Source organism: Protomyctophum bolini (assembly GCF_963924005.1).
Source record: "Protomyctophum bolini genome assembly, chromosome: 3".
NCBI lineage: Eukaryota > Metazoa > Chordata > Actinopteri > Myctophiformes > Myctophidae > Protomyctophum > Protomyctophum bolini.
The window spans coordinates 33446378-33469258 of NC_137864.1; the positions used below are offsets into that span (position 1 = coordinate 33446378).

Here is a 22881-nt window from a genome sequence, read left to right on the forward strand (position 1 = left end):
CAGGCGCTGGTGTCTGTGTGTGAGGCTTTACCTTGGCACTGGCACGTGGCCAGGCGCTGGTGTCTGTGTACATACAGTGAGTCCGTGTCTGTGTGTGAGGCTTTACCTTGGCACTGGCACGTGGCCAGGCGCTGGTGTCTGTGTGTGAGGCTTTACCTTGGCACTGGCACGTGGCCAGGCGCTGGTGTCTGTGTACATACAGTGAGTCCGTGTCTGTGTGTGAGGCTTTACCTTGGCACTGGCACGTGGCCAGGCGCTGGTGTCTGTGTGTGAGGCTTTACCTTGGCACTGGCACGTGGCCAGGCGCTGGTGTCTGGGCGTGACGAAGCTCAGCCTGGCCGTGCTGTAGGTGGACATGGCGGTCCGGTCCAGGCTGATGACCTCATCGCAGAACCTCAGGGGACAGTCCAGGCCCGCGCACACCTTCTTCACCACGCGCACGATGCGCACACCCGTCATCTCCTCGATGACGCCCGCCGACGAGTTCAGCTTACGGAACACCATCTGGAGACGCAAACGATTTGGCGTTGGGGGTTAATCGAACTAATCGATTATGAAAATGAATCGATAATCGATTTTAGCAAAGCAATTACAACTTTTCTGTTAGTGGGGAGAGGGGGAGTGCAATTCTGCTCACCCTCACAAGAAAATGCCAAGAATGGCCTTGGGCATTGGGAGCTTGTTAGACCAGCTGTTTTAAGTTAAAACAGTTTAAACAGGGCCAGTGTGTTTAATCAGGCCATTTTTCAAGTTGTTTTGTTGACACAGTATAATTATGGGTAATGAAACAAATAATTTGAGACATCGAAAAAAGTAATCGATAAAATAGTTTTAAGTTAACTTGTGCGTGTGTGTGTGTGTGTGTGTGTGTGTGTGTGTGTGTGTGTGTGTGTGTGTGTGTGTGTGTGTGTCTGTGGGAGTAGGAGTAGCACAGTTCGTCAGTATGCAAGCTTGCTTTGTCTACCCCCAATCAAACACACAGTTCTGCTTCTTCTGATGATCAAATGAAACTGTAAACAAGCTAATAAGAGCCTCTTCTGGAACGCAACACCATCTGTCGGATGACACACAGCAGGTGTTCAACTCACAACATGAAGCCACCAATGAAGAAATAATTTACAGAATCAACCACCAAACAGAAGGGGCGTGGTGAAGTCGACATGCATAAAACAGTGTTGCCTTCCAGAAAGCAAGACCGTGAACCGAGTTAAAATGTATTTAACAAAAGCAGATATTTTTAAGTCAGTATGCCAACTAATTTAATCTATGGCCAAGTGCATATATTGGTGGTCCTTAAAAAAGGTTTGAGAACCACTCTGGATAAGAGAGCCTGCCGAATGCATATTCGTCTTATTAGCCACAATAGCCAGGGATACCTTTAATGCCTAATTATACAACAGGTCGTTTTGAGGAAGCAATCTGATTTGTTGAAACAGCTTTCTAGCCATGCTTAAACCACGATATTGGAACGGCTAATCAAAACAAAGAATTCAGCCATGCTTTTCTCTCAGAGCGCAGCCGACTCGGTGGCTATAGTCTAGCTAGTTTCTTGGGACATTTGTGGTCGTAGTGACTACATCTGTCATTGAATTTTTTTATTTTTTAACTGTAAGGGTAACTCGAGGGTGTTCTTTATCATCATTAATGCACTTCTGCGATACCTTTCGAAACCGCAGGTGTGCATTAATGACGATAAAGAACACCCTCTCGTGTAATATTGCCTAGTAAATAGTGAATTGAACAGTGAGTGAGTGACTAGTCCATCTCTTACCTCCTGGGGCTGGTAGGGCCCTCCGGACTTCTCCAGGGTCAGCAGGACGTCCAGATCCCCCAGCTCGTTCGGCTGCAGGCTGACCAGCTGCACCTCGCTCCTCCTCACCCCCGCGATGTTCCTCAGTGCACGCTGGAAGTTCCGCCAGTAGTCGCCGACGAACTCCTCCGGGGAGATGCCGGCGAAGCGCACGGCGATGGAGTTGTCCAGCGCCTGCCGCGTCACCTGCCGCACGTGCACCGTGACGTCGGCCGCCACGGTGAAGCGCCCGTCCGCCACCGTCACGTTCAGCGGGTAGTGGCCCACGTCCAGCGGTCGCAGGGCGATCACCTTGCCGTCGGACGCCGACACCTCAAACAGGACATCGCTCCCGTCTGGAGACGAGGACGAGGGAGCCAGGCTGTAGGTCAGGGTGTCATAGACATCTTGGTCGGTGGCGTGGATCTTGCCCAGGACCCCTCCCGGGTACTCGTCGCCGGCGGTGGACACGAAGATGTCGAGCGGCAGGATGGCCGGCGGGTAGACGCTCTCCTCGATGATGCGAATGCCGATGAAGGCTGTGGAGAGGAGCTGCGGTTTGCCACTGTCTGACACCTGGCCAGGAGAGAGAGGAGAGGGTTGGGTGGGTGAGTTCAGTGTGGTTTGTAGGGGTGCACCAAGTAATCAAACTCAAGTCAAAATAGGAATGAAGTCGTTAATCAGGCTAATCGGTTTAGAAAAAAAAATCTATTAGAATTGTATTCCTGATCCCAAAAAGTGCCCACTCCATTATTTGATTAATTGAAAAAGCTGTTAATAGAATAATCTGAAAGAAAATGAACAATAATTGCAGCCCTAGGTGTAAATGATCTGCTGTAGCATGTTCCTTCCTCTAGAGGGCACTCCAGCCTTTTCATTCCGTCAGTTAGTAGCACCTACTACAGTGGAAACCTAGAGAAACAGCTCAAAGCAGCCCTGTGCAGAGTGAGCAGTGCACAGATCACCTACAGCCCTGTGCAGAGTGAGCAGTGCACAGATCACCTACAGCCCTGTGCAGAGTGAGCAGTGCATAGATCAACTACACAGGAGCGCCTGCATTTACATCCATCCACAGTACACACAACGTCGGGTGGAAAACCCTATTTCAGGACTCAAATAAAAAAATTGCAGATCTGCAAGTTCAAAATGTGTCGCGAAGGAGCTACTTTTGATGCTTTTGCGTGATCCTGTAGTATGATCAAGTAGGACATTAATTTACCAAAAAACACAATGAGATCAAATATGGAGATAAGAGGTTTCTGCCCAACAGCAACGATATATAAAAACCCACACTGACACAAAACGATGTGTGCACCTGGTGATGGAAAAAATTAAATAGTGCTATTTCCCATCCTTTCTACCCACTCCTCTCTCTCTCTCTGTTCTCTCCTCAGCGGGGACAGTTCACCATCTGTCAACGCACAGGATGGCCACGGCTCAAAGAGAATGCCTCCCATTGGGCGTTTTCTGAACCTGCCAAAGAGGGCCGCAGGTTTTATCTTTTATTTTGTTTTTAATATCCACTCATCCGTCTTGCGTTCTATTTATCAAGGCGAACCACTGAGGTGGGAGGGATGTTTGATATGGAGATGAGGAGGCATGAAGAGATGAAGGAGGGAACAGAGAGAGAGAGAGAGAGAAAGAGAGAGAGAGAGTGTCAGAGTTGAAGTGTTGACTTGACAACATAGGGGAGAGATTGAGAGTCAAGAGTGTAGAAGTAACGGGGCGAACGTTTTTGAGAGGAGAAGCCAATAGCTACGGAGAGAGAGAGAGAGAGAGAGAGAGAGAGATACACAGATGGAGAGATTGAAAGAATGACATTGGGAGGGGTGGGGGGGGGGGGGGACCGTGGCCGCTGCGCCTTGACAGTTAAATGGATGTGAGTGAGAATCTGCTCTAGTCTTACCTGAGCTTGCAGAAGGTAGTTCTCTTTCCTCTTCCTGTCCAGGACGCCCACCGCCAGCAGCTGGCCCTGGGCGCTGATCTGGAAGGCGTCTCCCTCGTTGCCGTCTACGATGCTGAAGGAGAACGGGGGTCCGTTGTGCGTGGCGTCCCGGTCAGTCACGCTGAGCTGGAGCACGCTGGCGCCCTGCGGTCGGTTCTCCTGTTGGAGAAAAGAGACCATACGTTTACAACGGAGTCGTATTCCCAATTTGTACGCAGTTGGTGACCGGATGATATCGATTGTGTCGATTCTGGCCTTTTTGCCCCCTCTTTGCCCTTTCTGAACTGCCTGTCTACTATCTGAAGTTCAAGGGTGGTTTTAGAACACAAGAAGCTTTCCTAATGCCTCTATCATTATGTGTAACATCAGACCGATCAAAATAGAAAACCGTTTTACCGGAGTAATTCGCTAAATTACTTTTTCACTTAGATCAAAGCAGCAAAAAAGAAGCACCATGCTCTCCCTTTTTCATTTTGGCCATCTTTCTAATCTTCCAAACAGCGCAGATAGCTATGTGTCGCAGTGGGTGCTCACGGTTCCCTCCTCGCTATCTTCCCTTACCTTCAAGGCTGTCCCTCCCTCCGTCTGTCCATCCATCCATCTGCCCATGAAGCCATCCATCTGGCTTTCTCTTATCTGCATTCCAATACTTAAGATTCAGCCCCCAGTCTTTAATTCCACCTGCCTGTCTACCTTTTTTTTCTTTCACTCTCCCTCTTATTCTATTTCTCTGCTTATCCCTCTTTTACATTCCAGTGGTGTAGTCTTCCACAATCGCCCCACACACAATCTCTCTCTCTCTCTCTCTCTCTGTGCATCCATTATTTCCCCCTCCCCTCCTCAACCACTCCTCGTTCTCTCCGTCTACCTAATTTTCACCCTCTTATCAACGCTCTCCACCCCCCCCTCCACCCTCCACCCTCCACCAACCTCGTCTACCTCCACCTCCAGTCCTGTCTTATCAGTCTGTACGTTCACTCCCACTGCTTCAACTGCTCTCGGAATAGTGGTGCGACGGTTAATATAACTAATCGATCTAATCTGTTCCAATCATTTTTTGGATAATTTAATAAAATAATATAATAATTGTTGGTCCTTCATTTGAGGATGTGATAATAGGCGAAAATTTGAAAACAAATCATTGCCCTATTCTTTTTAAAATAGGCACCACTGTACAATGAACATTTAAATAACGCATATGAGGCTCATTGATTGATGAATTGTTATCATTAACCCATTTTGTACTGAGGCCGATTAAAAAAACACCTTCTAAATCCTGACCTAAGTTGTCTGAAAAACATCAACTATTTAATGAATTGCATTTTTATAGCGCTTTTCCAAGTGCTCAAAGCACTTTACAATGGTTCATTCATTCATACATTGGGAGGTGAAGTGGCGAACAGTCGACGCCAGCGTCCACACTTCCCACATTCACACATCAATGGTGGCGAGCTCACACCGACCAACTCATTGGAGGCAACGTGGGGTTCAGTGTCTTGCCCAAGGACACTTCGACATGTGGACAGGAGGAGCCGGGATTCGAACCGCCGACCTTGGGGTCATTGGACGACCTGCTCTACCTCCTGAGCCACAGCATCCATAGCAGCATCAAATGTTTTACATTTTTGAATACTGTACATACTGTACAGAACCCCAATAGGGGTTCCCATCCAGAAGGGTTAAAACACCAAAAGGGGTTCCCGCCCAGAATGGATAACAATATATATTTTAAACACACTTTCTATTCTATTAAGAGAAAAGTAACTAATAGAATGAAAATAATCAATAACTGCAGCAGCAGCCCTGTCTCGAAAAGCCGGCATCAGCCACTGAAAAACCCATATCTGTCGAGCACTCGCCAGAACCTCCCTCCCCCCACCACCACCAGCTGTCCTGCGTACCTGGATGATGAGGCTGTAGTTGGCCTGGGAGAACAGCGGGGGGTTGTCGTTGACGTCCGACACGTCCACGTTGACCGCAGCGCTGCCGGAGCGCGGCGGCACACCGTTGTCTGACGCCAACACCGTCAGAGTGTAGCCTGACGTCTGGAGGAGGACAGAGAGGAGGAGAGCATTAGCATTCACTGTCATTCACTGATAACAGACGTGGTGGCGGGGTGTGTGTGTGTGTGTGTGTGTGTGTGTGTGTGTGTGTGTGTGTGTGTGTGTGTGCGTGCACGTGTGATTAGACTATGTGGAGAACATGGACAGTGCATTCGCGTCTCTCACCCTCTCTCTGTCCAGCTGACGGGCCACTCTCAGCTCTCCTCTGATTGGGTCGATGGTGAAGGGCGTCCCCTGGTTACCGTCCACGATGGAGTATCGAACATGGCTGTAGGACGGCCCATCTGCATCCTCCGCCATGACCTGGAGCGCACACACACACACACACGCACACAATGATTATTTTCACTATATTTCATAATGTACGTTTTCCCATTTTCTACAAATAGTAAAAAGTACAATTTGTCTTTGAAATCATAGTTATGTTAGACTCGAGGTATCCACAACAATAAAGTAAAGTACTGAAGTAAATGTATTTAGTTATTTTCCATCACTGCTTACTTGCCAGCCAAACGGACACAAACATTTAAACGTTTAAATGCCCACCTTGGCCGCTGGGCACGGCCCACTGGACGGTAACCCCGGGGGAAATCACCAGACAGCAGAGATTTACTCGTAGGAGACAATGACAGGTATTAAAATCTAATTTTCTACCGGATAATTTATATTCAGAGCGATTAGACACGCTGCTGATAAATGGCCACAAGGGAAAGTGCATGTGTGTGTGTGTGTGTGTGTGTGTGTGTGTGTCTGTGTGCATGTCTGTGTGTGTGCGCGCGCGTGTGTGTGTGTGTGTGTGTGTGTGTGTGTGTGTGTGTGTGTGTGTGTGTGTGTGTGTGTGTGTGTGCGTGCGTGCCAGGGAGGAGAGGAGATACGGTGAGGATGGAGCTCTCGGGAGAAGAGGACAAATCCCTCCTTATCCAGGATGAGGGTTCAACCATTTCATCTCAACTATTTAATTAAACAGCCTGCATGTGATTGTGTGTGTGTGTGTGTGTGTGTGTGTGTGTGTGTGTGTGTGTGTGTGTGTGTGTGTGTGTGTGTGTGTGTGTGTGTGTGTGCGCGCGTGCACGAGGCGAGTGTGTGAGTGTCACTAAGGCGCGTAGAGGATAGCATGCAGAAACTCCAAGAGTGTGTAAATGTTGATATTATGGAGTTCTATTGCCTAACAAATTGGGGATCCTGTTTTCACGCAGTTGTTCCAGTACATTTATTCTACACATGAACTGTACTGTACTTTGTGTGCAAAGTGGATTATTATTCGTAAAAGAAAAATAAATATATAGATGTTTCAATGCCTATGTTTGAGCAATTTAGCTATTTAGAACTATTTATGGCAGTAAAGTACTTAGAATGTAGGAACATGTCGTTCCTAGAAACATGACGCCAGTGCCACCTGAGCACTAAGAAGAGGCAATGGAACATGTCACTGTGAACACATTCTCCCACAGATAATGAAGTCATTCAGATTATCGCCACGACAACCACCACGCACGCAAGGGAACCAACTCCTCCCCCAAGTCCCAACCCCCGCCCCCCAATATGTCTCATTGCAATTCATGAGGGAATCATGATGAGAATGTCGAAATTCATTTTAAACAAATGCCATACGATGTGATTCACGTGTTAACTTTACATGAATATGGTAATGGTAAAATATGGAAATTATGAAGACTAACGTTGGGGCTTTGATAAGATAGTTCATTTACTATTGGTTTCACCATTGGCCTTCACTTAAATCTGTTTACATTAATTGCAGGTCCCCAGAGAGCCCATAAAGAGCAACGGATGCTTAGAGAGCCTCCCAAAAAAAAGAAGTATGATTAAATAAAACATTAACATATATTATGCATTATCCGTTTGAATTAAATGGTTTCCCCTTCTCTAATCTCTCACCATCAGCACGGCCTTTCCGGGTTCGGCGTCTTCGCCGACCACGGCGGTGTAGGTGGCCTGGCTGAACACGGGGCTGTTGTCGTTCACGTCCGTCACGTTGATGTTGATGGCGGCCATGTCGCTGAGCGGAGGAGAGCCGCCGTCCGTGGCCTCCACGGTCAGGTAGTACTCGTGGGACGCCTCATAGTCCAGCGGCTCGATGACAAAGATGTCCCCTGGGAACGAGAGAGGGAGGAAAGGGACAGGAAAGGAGACGGTGATGAGTACCACTGTCGCCGAGACGGAGCCAAGAGGGCCATCGTTGCACACAGGCAGGTTCTCAACGAGCATGTGCTACTCTATGAAACACTGCTGCACGCGCTGCGGTCCAACATGCACCGTTTTTAAACAGTTTCAAATCAAACCAAGCTCGAGTGCAGCGTTTTATTGCCTGCGTCTGACCAATGACTACTTAAAAATCAGCCCATGTCCACATGATCTTCACAATTGGTCTAATACCAGACAGACATACAGTGACATAGTTTTATCTGATCAATATAAAAACTCCACTCCACTCCACTAAAATGGAAATGTGGTGACAAACAAACAAACAAAAAAGAACACCACCAATTTAGAGTGCAAATCTTAGATCATTAAGTCATTATTGCAGTTTATACAACAATAATACATTAAAACATGTGAGAGCGTGTGAGAGAGAGAAGCAGCAGTGAGTTGTACTCTACGGACATTCCACTACTGAATTATTGAATTATTCCCAGAGTTCTTCAAAGAGCAAGAGAGGTAGACTCTCATACATACCGGTGTGTGTGTCCACGCTGAACCGCCCATGCTCGTTGCCACTGATGATGCTGTAGGCGATCTCTCCGTTGGCCTCCGTGTCGCGGCTGGCCGCCTGCACACGTAGCACCTGCGTCCCCGCGGCCACGTCCTCGGACACGGTGGCCGTGTACTCGCGGTGCTCAAACACGGGCGGGTTGTCGTTGATGTCCAGCACGGACACCGTCACGTGGCAGGCGGAGGAGAGGCGGCGGGGCGAGCCGCGGTCCGTCGCGCGGGCCCTCAGCTCGTACACGGCCTGCACCTCACGGTCCAGCGGGCGCTCCAGGCTCACCACGCCGCTGTGCTCGTTCACCGAGAAGTAGCCGTCGGCCGAGTCATCCAGGGAATAGAATATGTCACCGTTTAGACCTGGGCCAGACGGATAGAAGACAGGATGTTGGATGGATTATTTTTTGCACATGCTAAAACCCTTTGCCGCCAGGCGGACATTTTATTAAAATTAAGGAATAACATTTTCAGAATTTCCAAAAATAGCAGATCTACATGCTTACAACATGTTGCATCATGATGCATTGTGAGCTTGTGAATTGGCTATAGTCGCTATTAGTTGTTTGATTCATTGAAAGGCTTAACTGGTTATGGTTGAAATTAATGTTCCCTCAATTACGATACGATATGAGACTTGAACAATGTCCTGCTAGACAGATTTCTGTTCCTCCCGGTCTACATTTTGAATGTTACTTTAAGTGCATAGAGACCACAGATCCCAGACTTGCAGTCAGAGCATCCATTTTCCGAAGCCTTCCCCATAAACAAGAGGGTGGAAAACATCTCAACCATGCCATCCTCATAACTCATCTCCGCCCACTAGCACACGCGGGTCCCCGACAACGAGACAAAGACGGATCGTAATAATAATCGTAATGCCTTTACTGCAGGTGGCCCCCTGTTTGGAAAATGCCATTATATTCCCATTTGTCAGGTAAGTGTCCCCTCCCTCTGTGATTCTCATTATGGCATTAGAGAGGCTGCTGGTGGGAGGCCCCTTTGTGCTCTTCCTAGCCCCGCTCTCATATCAGGCCACATTAAACACAGACAATAGCTAAATGGCGGTTAAGTGAATTGAATAGACTGAATTTCACTCCTGCCGTCGACCATTTCAAATGTCATAATGTCTCGAATCCAATTGACCACCACACACGGGGGACAAATTACCTAACGCCACGATGCAAATTTTGTCCTATCTTGAAGACTGAAGACCTACACTGCCTAATGTGGGTGTATCAACAGCACACTTGACTCACAACGACCTTCAGAGCCCTGCAGACTACTTTTTTTGTTTCCAAACGGCAGTGGTAAAATATATATCTTGTGTAGGATCCTACACACACAGAAGCAAAACTTGACATCAACAGAGACAACGAGGAGATCGGAGATCGATTAAAAGTTCAAAAGAGAGAAGGAACGTAACCTCGCAGAGGTTTTCTTTATTTCAGATCAAACGACACCAGCAGCACAGGGTTTTGTTTCTGCCTTTTTGGCTCACTCTGTGCCGACAAGACTTGTCTCCTCGGAGACTGAGGCGGTGCAAGGACAGGGGGCAAGTATCAAACGACGTCCCGCCAAATGGACGACAGAGGCCACGGTGCAGAACCGTGGCGGAGCCAAGATCCACATTAGAAAAATGCCCAGTCAAACACTGACACCCGAGAGCTGAATGGAGAATGATGAGCTTCTATGCTGGACAAAAGGTTAATTATGTCCACAGTGTGACAATCAGCTGGAAGGCGAGCTGAATGACATGCTCAGTGTGGTCTGGGTTCTGGAATGGCTATTTCACTAGGAAGACCTGTGTGCGTGGTGTGTGTGTGTGTGTGCGTGCACACACACACACGCGTGCGTGTGTCAGAGAGACAGAGATAGAGAGAGAGTGACAGACAGAGAGAGAGAGAGAGTGAGACAGAGAGAGACATAGTATAAAGCCCTCGCTTTTCAACTCTATACTCTGGCCCCGCCTCCCTATTTTCCTCACCCTGAATGCTTCAAATGGCAGGTGACTTTTAACCCATTCAGACCTGGGGTCGATTTTACAGCAGTTCTCACTTTTTAAGATTTTTCAAAAATGTTCAAAAATAGCACATGTGCAAGCACTTGCACGTCTGCAATTATTGGACAGCTAACGCAACAATCTAAAATGACACGGATGCTTTCCCGGTTTTAATGGGTTAACATAACACCTGCCTCTTTCCCTCTCCTTACGAATGCAAAATCTCGACTTACAGTAGTGAGCAAATTCTAACAAACCGTTCATTCTGTCAAGCTGTCAGTTTAACCTGCATTGTGGGGAGAGAGAGATAGAGAGAGAGAGAGAGAGAGAGAGAGAGAGAGAGAGAGAGAGAGAGAGAGAGAGAGAGAGAGAGAGATCCTGCCAGTGAGTAGGGCTGACACTGTTCTCCAAGCTGGAACGCCCTGCCCTGCTATTTGGAACAGCAAGTTCCCAAGATAAAGGCTTGAAAAGTTTCAACAACTGCCACCAATCGAATGTTGCAAGGGCCTCCACCTTTCCCATTAGCCCGTATTTCCGGAGGTTTGTTATTTCATGGCATTTTGCTCTCTCTCAGGTTATGTCTGCCGAGAGGCATGTGGCTTTCTGCTAGGGGTGAGGAGAAAATTGCCATCAGCGCAGTTAGAATTCAGCGCTTGAGGAGAAAAGAATTTCATTAGAGAGTAATGGAGCTTTTAATTTGAAGGGTTGATCATTCATGAAATTCCACATTTGTTATCCCCTGCCTCCTGCCGCAGAGTGCAAAGGGAGTGTAAAATGGGAAGGGTAATAAACTCACATTTTTTTTCCGATTGTGAACTGTGACAAGTACCTGCCAAATACCCAGGATGCCAAACAACACTACCAAACGCTTTACCTTTCATTTCTATTGGCTCTGTTCCAGTCCAGGAAAATATCTATAATCTATGGAAAAAAGTGCTTTAAGAACACTTTGTTACTACTCAATGGAAACCGGGCTTAGATGGTGTTGGGACAGCACTGCGCACTGCATCACAATCCATTTCCAGGCGTCACACCGTTTGGACACACCTATAGACCAGTAGCCTCGGAAACCCAGACGTTTTTTATTTCCAAGGAGAAAAGAAAAAGTCTGGGGCAGAGTCCACTTCAATTCGGCATTCAGTAGCGCAAACGTCGATCACCCTCTGCTGATTTCTGATCGTCTGCACCATTATAAAATTGACGCACACATACATTTATGGAATTTCTTAGATTTTTTGTTGATTTATTCATGAAATTACTGAAAAAAAATCATAGAATTTAGTTTTTTATTCATGGGGGGGGGGAAAGCTAAACATTTATGTCTTGCTTTAACGGGAGTGTTTTTTGAAAATGTTTTTGAAATAATAATAATGAGTTCAAATGTAGGAAACAAAAATGAAAGGGACCCATAAAACTTGTTTGGGAACCAGTGCTATAGACAAACGGGGTGCATCCAGAAGCACACACAGTAAAATATGTTGTGAATCAACACACATTTTGCCTGTCCATGTCAGTAAGGGAAAGAAAACTATCCATGTCAGTAAGGGAAAAAAACTATCCATGTCAGTAAGGGAAAAAAACTATCCATGTCAGTAAGGGAAAAAAACTATCCATGTCAGTAAGGGAAAAAAACTATCCATGTCAGTAAGGGAAAAGAAAACAGCACAAGGTCGGAGAGGAATGGGTGTGCGCTGTGTATTGACCCTCCTCACCTGTGTCGACGTCGGTCGCCAGCAGCTTGGCCACGAACGTGCCGACCTCGGTGTTCTCGAACACGGTGACGGTGTAGGGGTCGGAGGAGAACTGCGGGGCGTTGTCGTTGACGTCCTCCAGCGCGATGTGGACGCTGGCCTCGCAGTGGCGCCCGCCTCCGTCCACCGCGCGCACCCTGAACCTGTACTCCTCCCTCTCCTTGCGGTCCAACGGCCGCAGGGTCTTCAGCTCGCCTGGGGGAGGAATCAGACAATGGTGAGACACGTGCGCACACACACGATCACACACACACACACACACACGATCGCACACACACACACAAACACACACACACACACACGCGAACATAATGGTTGGTCTCCCACATACAACATGCTCTTTTGCAAGACATACACCAGCCAGGCAAACAGAACTAAATGAATGATACATGAATAAAGTAAAAACTATTGTGTAAATGACTACACGCATCCATTACTAAAACAGAATGTGTCCATTCGAATGCCGTAGAAAAAGTGTGTATACATTTGCTTGTGATTGCATGTGTGAAAGAGAGCGAGAGGCCTCAGATGCTGCAGAGCTTCTTGAAACTCCCTTGACTGCTTGCCAAGGAGTAAAAACACTTCACATCTGAGTCAACTAATGGCTTTCAGGAGAGAGAGAGAGAGAGAGAGAGAGAATGAATTAATAAGTAATAGCGGGAAGGGAAGAGAGGATGGATCTCAGAGGGGGGGGGTGGAGAGTGAGAGAGAGAGAAATGTGCTGAAGAACCTGGCAGTTGAGAGCATTTCGGAAGCGTCACGAGATGAGAGGCAGCCAACGCTCAGCGTGGCCTCAGCAGAACACCTACGCTGCCCCTCAAGAGGTCCTTGTGCGCTGCTAATCCTGTTTGTCGGCACGGAACAAAACATACCGCCTCCCCCGTGCTCCCAGACCGCTACTGTAGCTGGCGCCGCTGCGAGGGACCTCAATATGGAGGCTGGCTCAAAGACAGCTGGATGGTCGCCTTGTCACCGTGGCATCTTCCCTCTGGATCAGGCAGCGAGGGCAGCGCTACGCGCCTGGACTTGGCCGTCACAAAAAGAGGCCTTTGTGCTGTAGCAGCGCGGTACAGCAGTTTTTACAGAAACAGCCTTTCTCTGTCCCCATTTGGTTGCCAGCGTAGGTTTTGTTTTTTGTCATCTACCATGTTTTGATGTCCTGTTGTTTATTTTCAAGTTCGGTTTGATGCTGATTAACTGGCATTGGGTTTTTAACTGACATCCCGTGGCGGATTTTAACATTTGTAAAAAAAAAAAAAAAAAAAAAAATGAAGATTTAACAGATGGTTGTAGTGTCTTGTTCCAGGGGCTCCCGAATGTAATTTAGTTTCAGGCCAGGACAATATTGGCCGTAAATTCAGTACGAGTGAGCAACTCTGCCTTTTTTTTTACGGACGCTGTAGCTCTTTCGTTAACTCCTGCAGGAACACTCTTGGCAGACTTGAAAATAAATAATAAACAAAACATAATGCCAACTCGGTGCAAGTAAAAGTCTCTCTTTTTCCTCCTTCAGAGTTGATGTCGATGCATAAAGAACACAGACGCACGCACGCCACACACACACACACACACACACACACACACACACACACACACACACACACACACACACACACCCTAGGCAAGCTAGGAAAGTACACACACCAACATTTTGGAAGGTAGGGGAGTGGGAGATTACAAAGTCAAGTGGGCAGAATTCATGCCTGCTGACATGTCCTTCGGAGGATTAGGCTTTTGTTGGTGCACGGCTTTGAGGTGGAAGCTGTTGAAAGATGCCAACAGGATTCCAAGAGACAATTCGCCCCCGAAACCATTTGTTTCCATCATTCAAGTCTTTGCAAAGCTAAGACAATAGAAAATATATGTAATGTGTACAGTGTGTGCACGTCTCTTTGCATAATACGACATGCTACTTATTCAACAGCGCAAACCACTGCCATTGATATAGAAAGAGTTGCATCAGTGAGGGTCTGAAACACTACAGGCCATGTGGTTCATGTATTGCATGTTCTTCATCAACTTCGTTGCAAACATCGGACAGCCAATAGTTCCAAACATTACCTATAAGGTAACATTTGGAAGTATTGGCTTTCCTGTTATCTCTGAGCACACTGAAACTAATTCCAAATAAAATCTAAGTCTGTGTGGCAATAAATGATTGAATGTTGAACATTATTATGTAAAATATGCAGTGGATGGAGATGACACAACTTTCTGTGTCTAAATAGCTCTGGCGCCGATGTGCTTACAAGACTAGATTAAAAACACTTTGTACAGGAGGGCAGCCATTAAATAGCTCTAGAGAGAGAGAGAGAGAGAGAGAGAGAGAGAGAGAGAGAGAGAGAGAGAGAGAGAGAGAGAGAGAGAGAGAGAGAGAGAGAGAGAGAAGCAACTGGGCCTACACACAGTGATGAGCGTAGCAGGCAAAATGGCAGATGCATAAAGCATGGTAAAAAAAAGATATAATAATCTACACACAAATGAATACAACATAACATAAACATGAATGCACATGCAATGCACACAGACTGACAGTCAGATACACCCCATACACAGGCGTATACAAACCTCCAAACAGTCAAATCCAGAGTGTTCAGTTAAGAGTGTAAAATCTTACCCATAAGGGTACTACTAACTACACCCCTGCACCAATGCATATACACGCACCTGTGTCATGGTCGATTAAGAACAGCTCCGCGCCATCTCCCAGGAGCTCAAAGGAGATCTGGGAATTGGAGCGGATGTCTGCGTCTGTGGCAGACACCTGCAGGACGAGCCTGCCAGCCGAGGAGTCCTCTGGGACGCTCCCACTGTACAGAGACTGTAGGGGGGGGTAAGGGTGAAGTTGAAATGGATGGATGTATTCATACGGAAACGCATACAAGACATGGGTAACAAACTGTGCGACTATCACCACTCACTAAGTGCACTTAATCATTAATGCAGCCCCACAATCCTCAGTCGACCGGTGGCCTCTCTTTAAAACGTGTAATTTACCTCCTCTGTGACCCGGCAAATCCCCCTCCCATCTCTCTTTAATATGCCTGCCCTCTCCCTCACGTCCTTGTAAATGGCAACCGCCCATAGGTGACACATTTCATGGCCATTTGCCCTCACCTTCTCGCACACGGGGCTGTTGTCGTTGGCGTCCAGAACTTTGACCTCGACGGTGGCCCTGGCGGCAAAGATACCGTCTGTGGCGGTGATGTTCAGGAGGTAATTGTCCCTCTCCTCACGGTCCAAGGGCTTTCTGACAGACACCTTCCACTCGTTTTGGACGTGCTCGATGGCAAATTGCCCCAGTGGATCCCCTCCTGTTTCAGAGAGTCAAAAGGGAGACGGGAGGCAAACTTTAGTGATACAAATGAGAAGGAGAATGAGTACAGAATAGAACCTTATAGAACCCAGAACAACAACAACAACACATGCATTGCTTTTAAATAGCACTCCATTTGCTAGCTTGTTTGTGTATAGTTTTGCAGTAATACCAAGACCAAAAGCTGAGTTTTTCCAGCAGTGTTTTCATTCTATTAACTATTACAAAAACTGATGAACCTAATTACACCTACCGGTAAATAGTTATTGGTATAATTCATTATTTATTCTTTTAAACATTTGTAAGAAAATCACAGGGAAGTTGTACTGCTTATGAGAGAGCTGGCAGATATTAAGCACTGATTCACACCTGCTAATTAGCACCAAAGGTGTTTTTATTTTATTCCCTGGTCAATTTCTCAGATAATTCATCATCTCTGCTTTTGCTTTATTTGGATACAGCCTGGGTACATTAGTGGAAGCTTCTCACAGATGAAAGGACCAAAACAAATAGCAGATATTATCATCACATTAAGTGGCCTAAACAGATAATCCCCTTTAACCGCGTTTGGTGTTAGCATTATGTTATGCTTTAGCTATTGAAAATAGCAGATCTACAAGCTCATAGCGCGACCACTAGGTCGACTATTTTTGAAAAATCGAATAACCACTGACATAGAAACATAGCTTTTTCAGAAAACTGTCAGGATGTAGAAGACATTTTAAGAATCTGATCTCAGGTCAAAATGGGCTAAAGCAGTGCTTATCGAATTGTTTCACAAATAAGCAGTGTAGGGTGAACTCTTTGAGCCGTATAATGAGATGGCTGGAATCAAATAATGAAATGCCCACCTGTGATGAAGTAGCTGACTTGTTTGTTGATATCCTCTGAGTCTGCGTCTGTGGTGCTCAGGATAGCGATGACGCCACTCGGAGGGTCATCCTCGCTCACCGTGCCTTTGTAGATCTCAGCTGTAAAGCGAGGCGGATTGTCATTCACGTCGGCAACTGTCACTTCCACCGCGGTGCTAGTCACGTGCTGGGTTTTGTCGCCCCGATCTGTGGCCAGAATGGCGACGGTATACTTTTCCGTCCTCTCGCGGTCCAGCTCCATCAAGGTGGTCACCCATCCCGTCTCGCTGTTGATGGCGAACAGCTCGGCGATCTCCCGAGAGGTCTGCTGGGGGTCCAGGCTGTAGACCACCTGGCTGTTGGTGCCGGAATCCTGATCGGTGGCTTTGACCTGGATCACCGACGTGCCGCCGGGAAGGTTCTCCGCCACGACCGCCTCGTAGGGGTCAGACTCAAAGACGGGCTTGTTGTCGTTGAGGTCTTTCACCTGGACGTTTACGTGCGTGGACGCCACGACCTCATAGTTCTCGTGCTGGGTCTGGGCGAGCAGGGTGAGCTGGTACCATTTTGTGGTCTCGTGGTCGAGGCTCTTCTCTAGTTTCAGAGCCCCGGAGTCTCTGTCCACGACAAACACCTGGTCCTCGTTGCTTTCGGGCGTGTTGCCGTTGACGAGGCTGTACACCACAGGCTGCTCACTCTCTGCTTGGATGACGTCGATCTCTGTGCCGATGGGCAGGTCTTCAGCAATTGTGAAGCGATAATGCGGTTCAGTGAATTTGGGAACCGGCACCTCTGGGGCCACGATTCTAATGTAAACCTGAACAACGGATTGTTTAGCTGGGTTCCCTGCATCCTTTGCTCTGACATAGAAAGCATAGAGCTCATTTTCAAGTCCAATAAGGCTCTCTTTAGTAACAATAACCCCAGAGGTAGGATGAATTTCAAAGTTTTCTTCTACATTTTCAACATCCGCCTCAATGGTGAATGTGATGTCTGCATTGCTTCCCTCATCCATGTCTGAAGCAGTGATTTTGATCACAGATGTGCCTCGCGGGACGTCCGTCGCAATGGTGGCTTTGTACTCGACCGCCCTGAACTGTGGGGCGTTGTCGTTGACATCTGTTAGAATTACATTGATAATGCAAAAGCCCACCTTTCCGCCGCCATCTTTTACTATGAGACTAATTGGGATGACCTTCTCAATGGCATTCTCACGATCAAGACTCTCCAGAGTGAAGATTTCACCATTTTCATTGACAGAGAACTTGTCTCGTGCAAATTCATTAACGATGCGATACGTCAGCTGCCCATACACGCCTTCGTCATCGTCCGTCGCTTTGGCCTCGGCCACTAACGTACCGACGGGTGAGTTCTCCACAAGCTCTACCACGTAGTCCACTTGAGGGAAGCTGGGGCTGTGGAAGTTGGCGCCGATGACCGTCACTTTGACGAGCGCAGAGCTCCTGAACACGCCGTCTGACACCGACACGTTGAGGTCGTACGAGGGCTGCATGTTAGGCCTGCGGTGGTTGGAGACGGCAATGGCGCCGGCGTGTTTGTCCATGGCAAAGTTCTGGTCCTCGTTGCCGGAGACAATGGAGAACTCCAGCTTCTCTGCGTCCGAGCTGTCTGCGTCGGACGCCTGGACTTGTGTGATGAAGTGACCACGAGGAGCAAGCTCACTGATAGTAGCCTCATAAAGTGGCTCGGTGAAAACTGGCGCATTGTCATTCAGGTCGGTGACGTCTACGGTCAGGATAACTTCGGATGACAGGGCAGGAACCCCTCCGTCTACAGCACGGACCCTCAGCCTATGTTGCAGGGTCTCCTCATGATCAAGCACCCGTGCCGTCGAGATGATCCCTGTGTTGCGGTCAATGCTGAAATAGTCTGAACTCACTAACTGATAGAAGACCTCCTGGTTGTTCCCAGTATCGGAGTCTTTGGCGGCTACCTGCAAAACTGAGGTGCCAATGACAGAGGCCTCTGAAATGCTGGCATTGTACATTTTGGACAGAAAAACAGGGGAATTGTCATTCACGTCTTCCAGGATGATATCGACAAACACTTCAGAGTGTGCTCCAGTTAGGGAGTCAGTGGCTCTTACGTTCAACTTGTAGGCTGGGTGGGTCTCGAAGTCTAGAGGCTGGATCACGTGTATAACACCAGTGTTGAAGTCAATGGAGAACTGTTTAAAGGGGTCACCTTCAGAGATGGTGTACACTATGCGAGGGCCTTCAGAGTCATTGGCCTGGACATGAACTACTGGTGTGTGTAACTGGATGTTCTCTGGGATTTCAATACTATAGAACGGCTTCTCAAACACGGGTGTGGCTTTGTTCACCACAGTTATGGGCACCTCTACTTCAGCAGAGAGAGCTGGATCTCCACCATCTCTCGCTACGACGATCACAACAAAGTCAGTGTTGAGGGACTCTTTCTCAAATTTCTTTTTGAGTGTGATTTCGCCAGAAGGGCTGACCTGGAAGAACTCCTGGTGTTCTTTTAAGTGATAGTGGATGTCTGCATTCAGACCTGCGTCTTTGTCAATGGCTGTGACCTGACGGATGACCTGGCCTTCCTCGGCATCCATTTGCACCAGCGCATGATAGGGTAGATTCACATACATGGGCACATTGTCATTCACATCCTCCACAATCACTGTGACCAGTACATGAGCGACTTCTGCTGTTCGGTCCTCCCGCGTGACTTCGACGACTATATCAAATGTGTCCTGCACCTCACGGTCAAATGGGATTCCGGCAGCAGAGAGAACCCCAGAGGTGCGGCTGATTTCAAATCTCCTGTCCGGGTTCAAAATGGTGTAGAACAGGGGCTCGTTGACTTGGTTGCCAACAGCAGCGATAACTGCTAGCGTTGTCTTCTCCGAAGAGTTCTCTGGAACGTAGGCCTTGTAGGACTCTCTGGTGAACTTCATCCTACTCTCTCTGTTCTCTTTGACGTTTATCTTCACCATGGCTGTGTTGGCAAACCTGCCATCTGAAACCCGGATTTTCAGCTCATATCTGCTCCTAAGATGCGTGACGTTCTGAATGGTAATCATCCCTGTGGTGGGATCCATTTTGAACTTGTCTCCAATGTTACCCTCTGAGATGGAGAAGAATAGCTTAGAGTTGGGTCCAGAGTCTGAGTCGGTGGCATTAACTCGGAAGACCTCCACACCTTTGTAGGTGGGCACAATGACACTGGTTTCATATACCTCTTGGCTAAACAGAGGCGCACAGTCGTTGATGTCGATGACATTGATGGTAACATTGGCGGCCGTCTCAGAAAACAGGCGCGGCATCCCCAGGTCATGAACCTGCACTGTGAAATGGAAAACACTCCTCTGCTCATAGTCCAAAGACGTCGTGGACCGGATGGCTCCCGTGCTGGAGTCGATGGCAAAGTAGTTGTGAGCGAAAGGCTCCACGATCTGGTACACCAGCATGGCGTTGCGGGCACCATCGGCATCAGAGGCACGGATGACGAGCGGGGTGTTGTCGAGGGTCAAGACAACACTGTTGACGGGGGCCAACTCACTGATCCTGCCCATGTACTCCTTCTGGAGAAAGACCGGGGCATTGTCGTTCTCGTCTTTGAGATGAACCAGCAGAGTGGCATTGCTGGACAACCCGGCCATGTTAGTCCCCTGTACAATCAGCCTATAGTCAGGAGTGGTTTCATAGTCCAATGTTCTCTGGGTTACAACCACTCCAGAGTTGGGGTTAATGTCAAATGCATTGTCAGTGTTTCCGCCTTTAATTTGATAGAAGACCGATGACTGGCTGACGGCTGTTACCAAGCTTACGAAGCTTCCAGGGTGGACCAATTCGCTGACCTCTGCAGACGACTCCTTTTCTGTGAACCTGGGAGCGGCGTTGTCTGAAACGGTGACGGCCATGTGCACGGTGGCTGTGGCCGACAGAGGAGGTGTTCCTTTATCTGATGCTTTCACAATGAGCTCAAACTGGCTGTTGCTGCTTCGGTCCAGCTCTTTGGCAACCATGATCGTCCCCAGCACCGGTTCGATGGCGAATGAGTTAGCAACATTTCCTGTCAGGCAGATTGGGGGAGGGGGAGAGAGAAAAATATATATTAAAATTTATTTTATTTACAAAAAAGTACGTGGTGTCCGCCTGGATTCATGTGAATTGTGAAACAATTAGTAAATGAAACACCAGAAGCCAGAAGTACAAAACCGTTCCCTGTTGCCTGCGATAACCATTTGTAAAGATTGTGGAAGCTGCAGTTATCCAAATATAATCAAATGCTTCTTTAAGTTCTTTCCCATTCAACTTTAGGCTAATACTCTGCAATATGCCACGTTGCATTATGGGCCAGTCCACCCTAGCGTTAAATCTGACTTGCACCAAAGGAAAAGGAACTTATAATTCAATTAGCTCGAGTCATCTCAACTATCTGAAAAATGTATGTCCTCAAACAAAGAGCCCAGCTAATAGTCTCATGTATCTCTCTCCCATAACACAGCTTATTGGCAGAGAAAACAATGGTGGGAAATTCTGCAGAGGGTATATGCCGCACTCCCACGTACTTGGAAATCCTCTGACAAAGTTCTCTACAGCCTCTCACTCCCTCTGAAGTATGCCATTCATGAGCCAGCGAGGCTCAGTGGGCACAATAGTTCAAGATGACTCGCATACATGTTTTTTCCATTCGTCTGCATTGAAAGCACTTCGCTAAGAACACTTCCACGCATAGTGCTTTAATGTGGTGTCGGATCTACGGTCTATACAAGTTTGGAAGAGCCTTATGAACACCTTATTATGTCAGATAATAGCCCTGAAAGCGAGAAGCGATTTATATGGCAGATAGATAATAAATCACCACCATCAATCTTCCAGCCATAAAGCATGTGAATGTGACAACCATGTAACAACGCATCATCAGACTGCAGGCTACAGAAGAAAGTTATAGGGTCATTTACCTGACTCAATGCTGTAGACAATCTCAGCATTCTGGCCCTTGTCTTTGTCCAGCGCAGTCACCTGCAGTACGGCTGAGCCTATAGCAGCTGACTCAAACACACGGCCAGAATACGGAGAACCAATAAAGGAGGGAGTGTTGTCGTTGGTGTCCTCCACGTTGACAATGACTCGCACCAGGTTCCTTTTGACGGGGATGTCCTGGTCACGCACCTGGGGGGCGAGAACAGATTGAGAGGTGAAAGGTCAGAGTGAGGGAGCAGTGATGGTTTTGTTGACTAAAACTATGACAAAAACTTGTTCGTGGACAAGTTTTTCAGTTTTTGTCTGACAAAAACGGAGACTAAATATATTGACAATTCCGTCAACAAATAAAAACTAGACTAAAATGTTAGGGATTAACTAGTGGAGAAGAGATCATGTTATGTTTGGTTGCGCTTGGGTGTTAGAAATAGCAGATCTATACAAGCTCACAATGCAATTAAGGCCCACGGAAATTGCATTTTAGTCGTCTAAAACTTAATTTCATTTCAGATGACTAAAATACGACTAAAACTAAATGGAATTTTATTCAAGAGATCAGATGTCAAAATCAATAGTGTGAGAAAGAAAGACAAAATGTTTATCATAAAAGTAGAACTATGTGGTCTCACACAGCCTTGTAACAGAATGGGTTTACTTCAATTCACAGTGAATTTAGAGAAAGCCAATTCCAAACCAAATCTTGTTCTAAATTAGTTAGTTAATGTTAATGTGTTGTAGGCCTAAATAGTGCATTCTGCATTATTTACAGCCAGAACGATAGGGAATCCAGAGATAGTAGCTTACAGAATTCGATGCATATTTATTGAAACACAAATTTAGACATAATTTACACACAGCTGAAAGCTGTCACTGTCCATTGTATATTATTTATGTGTTGGGTGAAATAATCAAGTCGTCTGAGTCGTCGTCGTTCAACAGACAATTCATTAATCATATAAGTAGTTTAGTAATGTAGCATGTCAGCATTTCTAATCACATGCTATTTGAAATGTCACCAAATGTGAATTATTGACTCTTTGTTTCATATCTTACAAGAAGGAAAGACGTCTGGGTTATCACATCAAGCACATTCAAGACATGTGTACCATCTATCATCATGTTGTACTTTACGACAATTTAGAGCATAATTTAATTGAATAATCCAAAAGGTTATCAAATTAATAATGTACACATGAGTTGCAACCATAATTGAATGATCCGTACCATGACAGTGAGAGTGTGGCGACGCATAGTCTCGTGGTCCAGTTTCTCGGAGGTGTACAGAATGCCCGTTCCCGGGTCCAGTCGGAACTTCCTCAGACTGAACGGGTCAGTGCTGCTCAGGAGGGTGTAGGTCATCTTGTTCTTCTCGTCTTGGTCCGTCGCGCTGATCTGTAGGACCTCGCTGTCAGGCAGGGTGTCCTCCGGGACGCTCACCTCATACCTGGGCTCGGAGAACTCCGGCCGGTGGTT

General features: G+C 47.1%; 1 protein-coding gene across 2 annotated transcripts in view; it reads right to left on the reverse strand.

Annotated features, from left to right (window-relative positions):
- fat1a (FAT atypical cadherin 1a) overlaps positions 1-22881 on the reverse strand; it is a 91570-nt gene that overhangs the window by 15316 nt on the left and 53373 nt on the right. For both annotated transcript variants that reach the window (XM_080759753.1, XM_080759752.1), the window contains exons 8-20: positions 22633-22881; positions 21387-21597; positions 16439-20494; positions 15389-15585; positions 14939-15092; positions 12233-12466; positions 8492-8881; positions 7694-7908; positions 5963-6100; positions 5636-5779; positions 3696-3893; positions 1772-2365; positions 282-504 (exon numbers count right to left, since the gene is read on the reverse strand). The exon at positions 22633-22881 is cut by the window's right edge and continues 27 nt beyond it. In XM_080759753.1, the coding sequence (XP_080615879.1) occupies positions 282-504; positions 1772-2365; positions 3696-3893; positions 5636-5779; positions 5963-6100; positions 7694-7908; positions 8492-8881; positions 12233-12466; positions 14939-15092; positions 15389-15585; positions 16439-20494; positions 21387-21597; positions 22633-22881 (7003 nt within the window). The remainder of the gene's footprint in view (positions 1-281; positions 505-1771; positions 2366-3695; positions 3894-5635; positions 5780-5962; positions 6101-7693; positions 7909-8491; positions 8882-12232; positions 12467-14938; positions 15093-15388; positions 15586-16438; positions 20495-21386; positions 21598-22632) is intronic.